The 10,946-nt window shown below is 49.6% G+C and overlaps 3 protein-coding genes across 3 annotated transcripts in view; 2 read left to right on the forward strand and 1 right to left on the reverse strand.

Annotated features, from left to right (window-relative positions):
* Nucleotides 1-2,823: 2,823 nt before the first annotated feature.
* Nucleotides 2,824-3,095, forward strand: CTHT_0072810 (uncharacterized protein; the record flags this gene model as incomplete). Its single annotated transcript, XM_006697476.1, has 2 exons — nucleotides 2,824-2,965; nucleotides 3,025-3,095. The coding sequence occupies 2 exons, from the start codon at nucleotides 2,824-2,826 to the stop codon at nucleotides 3,093-3,095; spliced, it is 213 nt and encodes a 70-aa protein (XP_006697539.1).
* Nucleotides 3,096-7,062: 3,967 nt separating this feature from the next.
* On the reverse strand, nucleotides 7,063-7,512 carry CTHT_0072820 (uncharacterized protein; the record flags this gene model as incomplete). Its single annotated transcript, XM_006697477.1, has 1 exon — nucleotides 7,063-7,512. One exon carries the CDS (start codon nucleotides 7,510-7,512, stop codon nucleotides 7,063-7,065), a length of 450 nt encoding a protein of 149 aa, XP_006697540.1.
* A 3,100-nt stretch (nucleotides 7,513-10,612) lies between these two features.
* The window catches only part of CTHT_0072830 (uncharacterized protein), a gene marked incomplete at both ends in the record, with an annotated part of 1,285 nt that continues 951 nt past the window's right edge, over nucleotides 10,613-10,946 (forward strand). The window contains one exon of the mRNA XM_006697478.1: nucleotides 10,613-10,773. Coding sequence (XP_006697541.1) covers nucleotides 10,613-10,773 — 161 coding nt within the window. The remainder of the gene's footprint in view (nucleotides 10,774-10,946) is intronic.

Raw genomic sequence — 10,946 nt, forward strand, 5'->3', positions numbered from 1 at the left:
CCATGTTTAGTGAAGGTACACATCACAGTCACGCCAGCATGGCGTCCGTCCATGGGTAGCAACACTCCCAGGGGGTAGGGCTGGTAAGGACAGGGCTGAGGAGTGGGGGAGCCTTTGCAGTACGCCCGCCTGGGAGCTCATGACAGACGCAATATGGGCTGCTGCTGTGCGTGGTCGTGACGGTGCTCTCCATCGACCAGAATTTCATTGGGCTGCCCACAATTCCGTGCTAAACCGTATGCCAACAAAAAGAGCATGTCTACTCCACATTTTGCTACCCAAGATGCCTTCGGGGCGTGTGACCCGTCCATAGAGCCGCCAGTGGGCTTGCAGATGTTCCCGGATTAGCATGCACTGGCATGTGTAAGGCAAATGCTATGTGTGTACATGGATATGCACGTAGATATTCAAGGAGGGTTGGAGTGACTGCAGCTGCAGCCGATAGGGCGGGCGCAGCCTCATTGTCGATGTCACTCTGCCGCTGTGCCGTTGTGCCGTTGTGCCGTTGTACTGTCCTCACCACCTTTGGTGGCCAGAGCAAACATAAGTGACAGCACTTGGTAGGAACATCATTAGTCACCGCGTCAAGATACGTCAAGTGATGCGTAAGGGCCGTACGCAGTACGGACCACCTCAAAGGCTTCCAAAAGTCGAAGCAACGTGAGTCTATGTCTGGCTGGGCTTTGATCCTGCAGAGCACATTGGACTCAACAACTGAGACAAGCGAAGAGCCACTTCAGACACATCCAATGTGTGGAGGGGCAGCTAGCTAGCTTCCTGAATAGCTATTAGCTTGTCTCCAGATAAAAATATCAGCTAGCAGCGAACAAGTACAGCTAGGATTTTGCCCTGTCCGGGTGCCATGCTCCACAGAGCTGGTAACTCTGGGGCAGACACCACGGGATTGGAATTGAGTTGCTGTTCGGCAGGTCAAAAGTAGAGCAAGCGAGCCAAGACAGGTGCCGTGCGGCATGCTGATCGGCCAGTCGCTGTGGCTCTGTGGTGGCATCGCACAAGAGAAAGTGTAAAACTTTTGCATTCGTTTACATGAAGCCAAATTGAAACGGCGCAAGCCTAATAACGGTAAATTCAGAAACTAATGGATCTCGGTCACGGACCTGGCAATGCTGAGGTTAGCCCCGAGCCGACTCACCGTTGACTAAGTCAAACCCGAATCTTTCATGGCCCAACGCCGTCGCCAATTGCTAAGGCTAACAGTGAATGGCAAAGTCCTGGGCTGCAGGGCAACAGTCAGCATTCTATCTTGACGAAGAAATGCCGCAGGGCCTAGGCTCTGGCACGCCGTTGCATGATGCTGGAGTAGGGAGCGTCGTTTTGCTCGTTTATGCGTTACCGCGTGTGCGGTTACGAATCGTGGCTTGTCAGAGGAAGACCTGGAAAATGGACAGGACCGTTAAGATTGGAGTATGCAGTGATCGACGAATGGCAGCGCATCGGAGTTGATACCCCCTTGGCCAGGAAGTTACGGTGCTCCATGGAAGACTTTCACTTTTCTGACTTCGGTGGTGTGCATGTGTTGCATGCGCGTTGTTATAGTAATGGCATTTGCACTGTATATCCCAGGTGCTCATCCTCGGAACACCTAGCTCAAGTCCTACTTCGGTAAACAGTGAGCAGATACGGTATTTGGAGAAGCGGTTGAAAATTACGCTCAAACTCGTTGTAGGAAGGCTGTGGGCGATAAAACCATTTATAAAAGCGATGAGACTAGAGTTCGAGATTCCGAGCTACCATTTAATGGTTTTGTGCAAACATCTGAGGTTTGAGGAATGAGGCACTCATAAAAAAGCCCTTACCCCAAACACCGGCTCGAGGAACGAGCCCGCTTTGTGATGGTAGAGAGCACGAGATTGCAGCGCAAGCCAGGAGAAGCTTCAGCTGCCGTGTATCTGTAAATTTTTGTAAAACCCCATGCCTGTTCTTTCTGACCGCCTTTTATTACCCAACAATTCCAACTGCTATCAAGGGTGCTTGGGCTGCTTTCTTGCGTAGACACTTCGCTTGCCTGCCCGCTTGTCCGCCGCTTCCACCATGGGTACACTGCAGCTTGCCCCTCCCGCCGGGATACGAGCCGATTCCCGTTTCTTTTTTGATCTGGCTACTTGATATCCCGAGAGTGGCTTGTCCTCAACCAAAGTCAATCATCGTGGAAAATGCATATGCGCATCTCAGCAGGGTCAAGTAAGCAGCACAGCAGGTAAGTAACCACCTAGATAGTCCAGAATGAATGTATCTCATCTTATTGAATCGCCTTCGCTTAACGTCCCAAAGGCGCACTGAGAATAGCTGTGGCGGATATCGATTTCTCTTGGGCTAAGCGGAGAAACTGCAATCTTTTAAAGGAAGTACTTGAACAGGGAGATACCTCAGGGAAGCTTCCGTCTGTTCCGGAGTTGTATGATATCGACCAATAGATCATTTCCTCAAGACTGCATGTATGCCACCGTCGCTCGTGCAGAACAAAACTTGCAGGGTCCAAGTATCACATCATTCCCCTTTCGTAAGACTTGCTCGGACAGCCCTTCTTGCATCTCTATCGCTTCTCCTCTGATAATTTTCCTCCCTCTTCTTCAACCACGACTGAATCCTACTGAGAAATGTGCGACTATAAGTTTTGGTTGTTTTCCCCTGGTGCCCAGGGTCCAGAATCTCTGCAGCTACCTCAAACCCTTTGTTGGACTAAAATACACCAAGTTATCCTTCCCCTATTTCTCAACGTCGCTCTTATTATCACAGCTTCCTAAAATCCTGTTAATCAAGCTACTACTTTTCGAAGAACACATACATCTTGTCACCTTCAAGATGTGTGACTACACTCAGCGCGAATACTCCTGTGGCCACCTCCGCTGGATTGCCTCCAAGTGGTGCCGGGAATACACCGTCACCCACAAGAGATGCCAGCCCAATGTTACCCACTTTGAGTACCGGAAGGACGATATTTGTGGTATATCTGCTCCTTAAGCCTGCTACCGACGCGTTCAGGAGTGTTGACATCTTGATCAGGTGATTGCAAGTCGAAGAACTATCCGGCTTGGGAGGAACTCATCCGCCCCAACAAGCAGGTCACCTACTAAAGTGCTCGCAGCAACGACCCCGTTCGACAACTATGCGGATACACGAAAGAAGCACCTAGAGCTCTCGCGGCCAGGTGCAGGACCTTTAGTGGTGCTGGTAGCGAAAACAGAGCATTTCGTACGCCTGGCTGGGCTGGTTATAACGTTGGAAGATTGAGTCTTAACAGCCGAACGGGTGCAACAAGTAACATCTTTATAGTATGAGAGAATAGATTTTGATAGAAGTTGTAAAGAGAAGCCGGACAGGAAAATTTGAAGCTTCTCAGCTTAAGTTTAGTTGCTTTATGGACACTTCTCTCGGTATATATGTCCTTAGGTTTGACGCATCATCTCTTAGTTTATCACCTGGGTTTCTCTCCTACAAGAATAGTAGCTAGTTTAGAGAGAAAAGGACTACAACATGAACTAGGGCATCCACTATTCAGTGCGCGAACCATGTGGCTGAAGTACCTTGAACTTCAAGTGCGTGCGGCGGCAGAGAATCAGAGGTTGAGTCGTGATCAACTGGTCATTGCGCAGCCAACGCTTCCTCCTGTCTCCTTAATACTTGATTCAAGCCACAGCAAGGATATTAACCGGGATACGAAACCAATGGAGTTGAGCTTTACGCGCTCAGAAGAGTCAGAGTGGATTGGACCGGTACGTAAATGCCGAGCTGAGAGCTGTGGGTCAACTACGGTGGCCCCGAAGAGTTACTGTTTGCAATATCACAGCACTGTGGGCCTTCAAACCAAAGTCAGAGGTTATACCCCTGGCGTTCAACTTAGGTTGCAACTTTGTTGGCGTGATACTTGCTGCAAGCCACAGCAAGGGTGTTGACCAGGATGAGAAGCCAATGGAGTTGAGCTTTACGCGCTCAGAAGGGTCAGAGTAGATCAGACCGGTACGTAAATGCCGAGCTGAGAGCTGTGGGTCAACTACGGTGGCCCCGAAGAGTTACTGTTTGCAATATCACAGCACTGTGGGCCGCTAAATTGAAAGTGGAAACTTACTAGATATATCCCCGGTGTTCAGTCAAACGCACGCACACAACGACCATGTGTATTCTGCCCTTGTGCAAACCCCAGCGTTTTGCATGAAGATATTCAAGCGTCAATTTTATCGAACACATTGCCTTTCCAAGAGCTACCAAATTAACCAGAACTGCCCCAGCCATCAAGCACATCAACTTTCCCCGACTTTGCTAAGCTCTGCAAAACTATTTCTGTCCAGCGGTTGAGGAATGGAAATAGAAAACGTTGGTCTAACTTTTTCCGTACAATATTGCCCCAGATCCCCTGTGCACGATAAATATCTGTTTCCGAAGAAGGATCAGAAATAGACAGTTTGAGTTCCGCAATCGACAACAAACAAACAATTTCAGGAAAAGCCCCAGCCAGGTGGCAACGCTTGCATGCATCCAATGCACGGAACCAATCGCCTAATGCAAAGAGCTTCCCAAACTGCGTCCCGTATCCATGCCGAATATGCGAGATGATTGCAAGTCCCCCCCACACACGAAACCAGCTGTCAAGGTTAGACCGACAAACTGATGTAAACTTTGTATGTTCATGAACAAGGCCTTGCAAAATGGTGTATGCTGAGTCAAGGTGACCAAGATGATTGTTTGTCCCCTCTTTAAAATGTTGCAGACTATGGCTGAGAGAAACCTCAGCCATTGTAAGATGCAGGGCATGGTTTGCATGAGTTGTTATGTAGGGTCTGAGGATGGCTTGTGCTTTATCCCATAACCCAAGCTCTCCGTATACAATAGCAAGCTCAAGAGTAGAAGGAAAGTTGATATTATATGATGGGTATTGACTGGTTAGTGGCTCGAGATACTGCTGTGCCTGCTCGAAGTCGCCACGATACCTGCTAAGCTTTCCTTTTAGAAAGTCAACATGGGTGGTGATAATACTCTCGAGCTCAGATGGCTGGGCTACATGAGAAGGGGCCCACTGGTGTAATATGTTCCATGCGTCAGTGAGCTCACCGTTTTCGGCAAACTGCTGTGCTTGGAGGAGACGGAATTGACCAATATATGCATTGACTTTCCGTTTTGAGGCTGCTAGCTTCCTTGCCTCTTCAGTTTCCAGGATGCTGTTGACACTGAGAGTGTCACCTTTCCAGAAGGAGAGCTTTTGCTTTGATAGCTCGATAGCGATCTTGAACTCCAGCTGCTGTGATGACTCGATACGCTGGAGAAATCGCTCAGCCGCAGCGATGGCAGCAATTTTATCATCGTAATCACCAATTGATGTAGCAGCTAGGCAGACCTCAATGATACCAGGAATTTCAGTAATAGTGAACCTTGATGCGGGTAATTGAAAAAGCAGTGATAAATGTCGAGATAAACCCTCTGCCTCATCGACGGCGCTGCGAAAAAGTTAGTTCAAGCCACAAACGGTATTATTAGCGGGCATTATACCTCTCTTTCAAGTCTAAGATTGGAAATATATGAAGTAGCAACCGGGCAGCATTCAGCACCCTGTCACTAGCAGTTTCGGAATGGGAGAGTATGTTCTTTTGAATAAAGGTACGGCAATCTTTATTGAGAATATATCCCCACTGCTGTAAGTGTGTCTCTTTAACTCGTAGAGCTTCTCCATCGATTGCTACCCTGATTGCCGTCTCAACACGAATCTTATCCCTGAACATTGATGGCAACTTGAAGACTTCTTGTACAAGCAGATTACCATTTTCGCTCCAAGTTCGATATGGATCACCTGCTCGATGGAGGACGCGCTGAGGAACAGGCTCGGGTCGGAAGCATGCGAGTAGTTCAAGCAAGAGCTTGCAATCATCGGATTTCACCACGGGGCATTTGTCTCGATGCCTGCTAAGGGAAATAAGAGACCCATAGACCTTGCCGCAAAAGCACTGATGCATGAGGAGTATGTTAGCCACGTGGATTGCTCGTTGATAGAAAATCGGGTAGCGTTCTTGTACCGGAGGGAATCGAGATGCCCGTTGGTGCCCAAGGTAACTTTTAGATAAGATAAGGATAGGTAAGATGTGGGGCACAGAATATAGGCCTTGTTAATGCTTACCTATGGTCTAAGAAGTTAAAGCTTAAGCTTTTGAACCCTAAAATAAATACATTATAGTAAGTGAATTGTAGGTTAAGATAACAATATAATTGTGAACTTAAAACGCTTCTTATATGAGAGAGGTATAACATCATTAATAGTATAGGTAAAATGTTAATAAAGAAAGGTTAAATTATACCACTGCAATACGCCACTGCACAACTTTCGCAAATGGGACGGATTTTACCACACTTGTAACATGGTCAGAGAACATCCAAGGGATACGGAGGCATGTATACCATACCTTGACTCTTCGATTTCGGCAACCATAGCACGCATATCTGATCCAGCATTTAAGCCCGGCGGCCAATTTTCTTTGCATCTTTGCAGCATTGAACATGATGAGAACTTGGAACACCTGTCCAGTGGCATCTGGATGGTTATGGGTCGATTGTCCTCAACCGCCACCATCAATTCTATCCCCTAGAAGATTGGGCTAGTGTTATCGGGAAGTATAGTGATCAGCGCAGAGGATCTGGCGTATTAGGGTGCTTTTCATTCACCAGAATCTAGGTGAGGAAGGTCCTTGATTGGTATACTGTAGTTTGGATTTCTCATAATAGACGCGCTGCAATGCAACTTAGCTAGCTGGATCTTGATAGTTGACCAGGCTAAGCACGCGCCTATACTAAGAAGCGTAACTAATAACTCCTCAATCAGCTATACAAAAAGTTGCGCAAACAACGGGTGACCACAGTGCTCGGAAATATGTGAGAACTCCCGTCAGATCATTAAGCCTTGAACCGCCGAACCCATCTCAGAAAGGCTAGGTGGGTAGTCACAACATACATTCCTTAGCCCCCATTCATCCTTATCTCACAGATATCCGTTAATGGCCATCGACCGTTGCTGAGTCGTTGTGACGAAGTTCCAACAGGAGTACCTCAGCTAGCTCCTGCTCAATATTTTGCAACGCTCGCCGTTTTACAGTTCTGCTGCCGGGCGTTAAACCTCTTTCGGATCGGCGCCTTTCCTTGGGATAGGGAGTGTTTATCACTAATAGCATTCTGGCTCGCTCTAGCTCTCGTTGCTGAATTTACGGGTAGGATGTCTGGGAGTGCCATATTAGACCTGAAGCATCTCTCGATCTCAGTCTGATACTCGATGCCAACAGCGTCCGGCGCTGCCACAAGCGAATCGCCGAGGGAGCCTTCATCACCAAGTACGGTCTCCGGGGGTGGCCCATTCGACCTGATGTATCTCCGGATCTCAGTAGGATACTCGGTGTCAACAGCGTCCGGGGCTGCCGGGGTCGGCGTTGCTGAACCGTCCTCTGTCTGAGAAAGGCGAAGTGCTTCCTCATAGCAGCTCTGTGCTGTTCTCCGCTGTAGTGGTTCGAGGATTATCATGGCTTCTGATAGAAATTGCTCGAGCGGGTCGCGCTTAACGTCATCGCGCAGCTTCCTAGCAAATTTTTACACCATTCGTATCCGCTATGGTCGAAAGCCGGTAGTCCATAGGCGCATTGATAAATGGGTTACACCAAGAGACCAAATATCAACAGCCGGTGTGTAGCGACATCGTGGTGCGGAGTATATCTCTGGGGCTAAATATACCGGCGTGCCACATCGAGTTTGCAGATCCCCGCCTTCACCGGAAATCCCAAAATCTCCAAGCTTCACGTAAATAGAGTTGGAGAGCCGATACACAACAAGGATGTTGCTTGGCTTGATATCCCGATGGACAATCGGCGGTTGCCTTCCATGAAGGTACACAAGTGCCGACAGACATTGCTCTAGGATTTGTATGCACTCTCTCAATGACAGAGATTTTAGGCGCGATAGAGTCCCACCGGGAACGTACTCAAATCGTAGTTGAGGATGAGGAGAGAGCTGTGAGCCGAGGAAACGAACAATATGATCCTAGAGAAATATTAGTACAAGAGAAACATATTGATAGAGAGGGACGTTACATGAGAAATCTTGCGCATGATGTTAATCTCCCTCTGCCATGCATCGACAATTTGTTTCCATGTTTCGCCGGAAATGTCCTCTTCGGTCGCCCGCTTCAATGGCTCTTTCAGAGCATATTCCTCCCCGGTACTGACATCCCATACACGTGTCACCTTCCCAAATCCTCCTTGGCCGAGAGGAATGATTATGCGGATAGAATCCGCGCTAGGTGTACGTGTTCCGCTCGCTTGTTGTGTGCGTGATGCACTACGGACGGTAAGGCGATTGAACAGATCCGTTTCGGTTGCCGTCCCATTACGAAACTGGTTGACATTGTGAATATACTGAGGCGAAGTGATGTCGTGATTCGGGACGACGACAAGGAACGATAGGCCTGAGACTGCAATCGAAATTTGTCTTTGCTGAGGTATCTCGTGTCCGCCAATTATTCAGACGAAATTTGTCCGCGATTCTCCCTCTTGGTTGTCATATCGAACCTTTGTCCCGTTCTTCGAACCAAGGTCCTTTACAACAAGGCGGTAAGAGTCATCGAAGGTGAGAGAGAAGTGATAAGTACTTATGAATGGATTTTTGCATTCCAAGACAATGTCTGAAGTTGGGTCGCGGCCGAATACGAAGCCATATCTGGTTTGTGGGCCGCGGCTGAACCGTAGTTCGAGGCCTGGAAAGTAGAAATAGTATGGAAAGTAATTGGGTTGTTCGATGGGCGTTGTCTCTCTCCCGGGATGATCGAGTTGGGTGTAATCCCTTCCTTGGACTCGCGGAGGTATATAGCGGCTGCGATTTGCATCAGCCTGAATGACGCGTAGCGCTTCTGTGCTGACCACGCCGTCGTTCACAAAGGGGTATAGACATGCAATGAGGTCCAAATCTTCCATGATGTAGGTGCAATGAGCAGAACTAAGGGGAGAGCAAAATTCCAAAAAAATCACAAGGGTCGCTCCTCGGCTCTTATACTCGGCCCATTATGTCGCTAACTGGACCACCCAGGTCTCAGAGCAAAGCTACCCGTTGCCACAGTCAACTCCGTCTTACCTCGCAGCAAACTCTTGACCCCTAGGGGTATTCTTCCCGCGAGTGGGTCGTCAAGGGAAACAAGAGGGCAGAGGTGTCCCCTAAAAACCATCGTCCCGCAGGGACACTTTTTGGCAGCCTCCGGCGGGTCGTTGAAGCGCGTATGGTACTCTAAGAAGTCGCCGTGGCCTGAGGCTTCAGCCAACCAGCATGAGAGGCATGACGGGAGAACCTCTCGAGGAATGGTTTAGCACTGTGCCCAGCCTAGCAGGCCGAGGGGGTTGGTTAGTGCGCCATCAGCCACGCATCCGGGGGAGGCACTCATAGTTCCTTGGGGGGACAGAGGGGAGGCCGAGCCACGCCCTGATCCCTAGGTGCTTTGGCTCCAATAAGGGCTTAGCCCTGAGCCCGCGGGCCGCTTGGTTGCGGGCGAGACCTGCCCCGGTAAGGGGGTCGGGCAAGCCTGATTTACAGAGGGTGGTTGGCCGGCAGCATCTCTGCGCGAGCTCTCTACCTCGCTCGCTCTCTGTCCAGCAGGTACACTGGGTAGAGGCTAGCTAGCTACGCGGTCGGGATCGTCCGCCACACCGGGAAGATCACTCTGAGTGCCGCGTTCGCGACCTTGGTGAGTGACGACCGCACCGGCGTAAGTCTAGATGGGACTAAGCGGCCGTTAGCCCCAGCCCGAGTTGGGCCGGTATCGAGTTGGACCATGCCATACAGGAGGGAAGGGGTGACGACCGCGTCGAAGATCTTGGGGCCGGCCGAGGGGGGAAAGCCCCGGGGCCTCGTGTTGGATAAGCGCTTGACCAGCCCCACCACCAATGCTGTCGCCGCTGCTAGGTTGAATGCATACAGGATACAGCTAACGGCGGGTGGCAATTCAGGGGCCGACTGCTGCGCGTCGTCTTCATGAGCTGACTTATCAAGCAACTAAAGTAGGTTATCACCCTTGACACACCCATGGTAAGGCTCAAATATGACGAACAGATGATCATATGACCTGGTTAAGACCAAAGCTCCGCTTGATAGAAGTTCACATAAATCACTAAGCAGTTGGCGGATGGAAGCTACTAGGTCATAGGAAGCTCGAGATCTTCAGGGCACGTTGGACTTGAGGACGTGACTAAGAAGACAAGGCCGCAGGCACCTCTTCGGGATAGGAATGTGTCGAGGCATGCATGGATTTGACGGGCATGCCTGGCTGAAGGCTGCAGTCTTCCGTTAGGAGGGAGTCTAAGACAGTTAAAAAGATATCGCACAAAGTGGGCAAAGTAGCAGGCCACTGAAGCACGTGAGGGAGGCAGCAGAGCGCCAAGTGGTTGTAACGTGCCACGATCCTGGCTTTTGCTTGCACGACTCAGCCAAGCATGTGGGTCCGACCGGGTTCAGTAACACCAGGCGCTCGACGAGCATGGAGAAGAGAGCGTCTGCCTAATCTCCGATCTCTTTATCTTGCCAGCGCTCTCTGCCAAACTTTTCACAGCGAAGTGCAAACCATCCACGACCTTTCCACAGCGCAATGCAACGCTTTTCTATCCGTCACATTCTTCACATTAAGGACACTGAACTAGTGCAATATGTAAAGCAGCATCAGCGTCGCGAAGGCGGCTTCGATTTGGAGGTCGATGCTTGGGACGATCTTTCCGAAGAAGAGAGACATCAGATAGCACGGCGGCTCAAGTAAATCTACCTTCCATCCGTAATGTGTTTTCTAGTAGCTAATAGAGATATAGGGACGTACTGCTTCGAACCAACAATGAGGAACAATCTCGACCAGTAGACCTCGATGAAGTTGCTGCGCGATTACAAGAGATCGTTGATACCCAGGGTGCGACGCCACAGGTCATACGCCG

Source organism: Thermochaetoides thermophila (assembly GCF_000221225.1).
Source record: "Thermochaetoides thermophila DSM 1495 unplaced genomic scaffold scf7180000011823, whole genome shotgun sequence".
Lineage (NCBI taxonomy): Eukaryota > Fungi > Ascomycota > Sordariomycetes > Sordariales > Chaetomiaceae > Thermochaetoides > Thermochaetoides thermophila.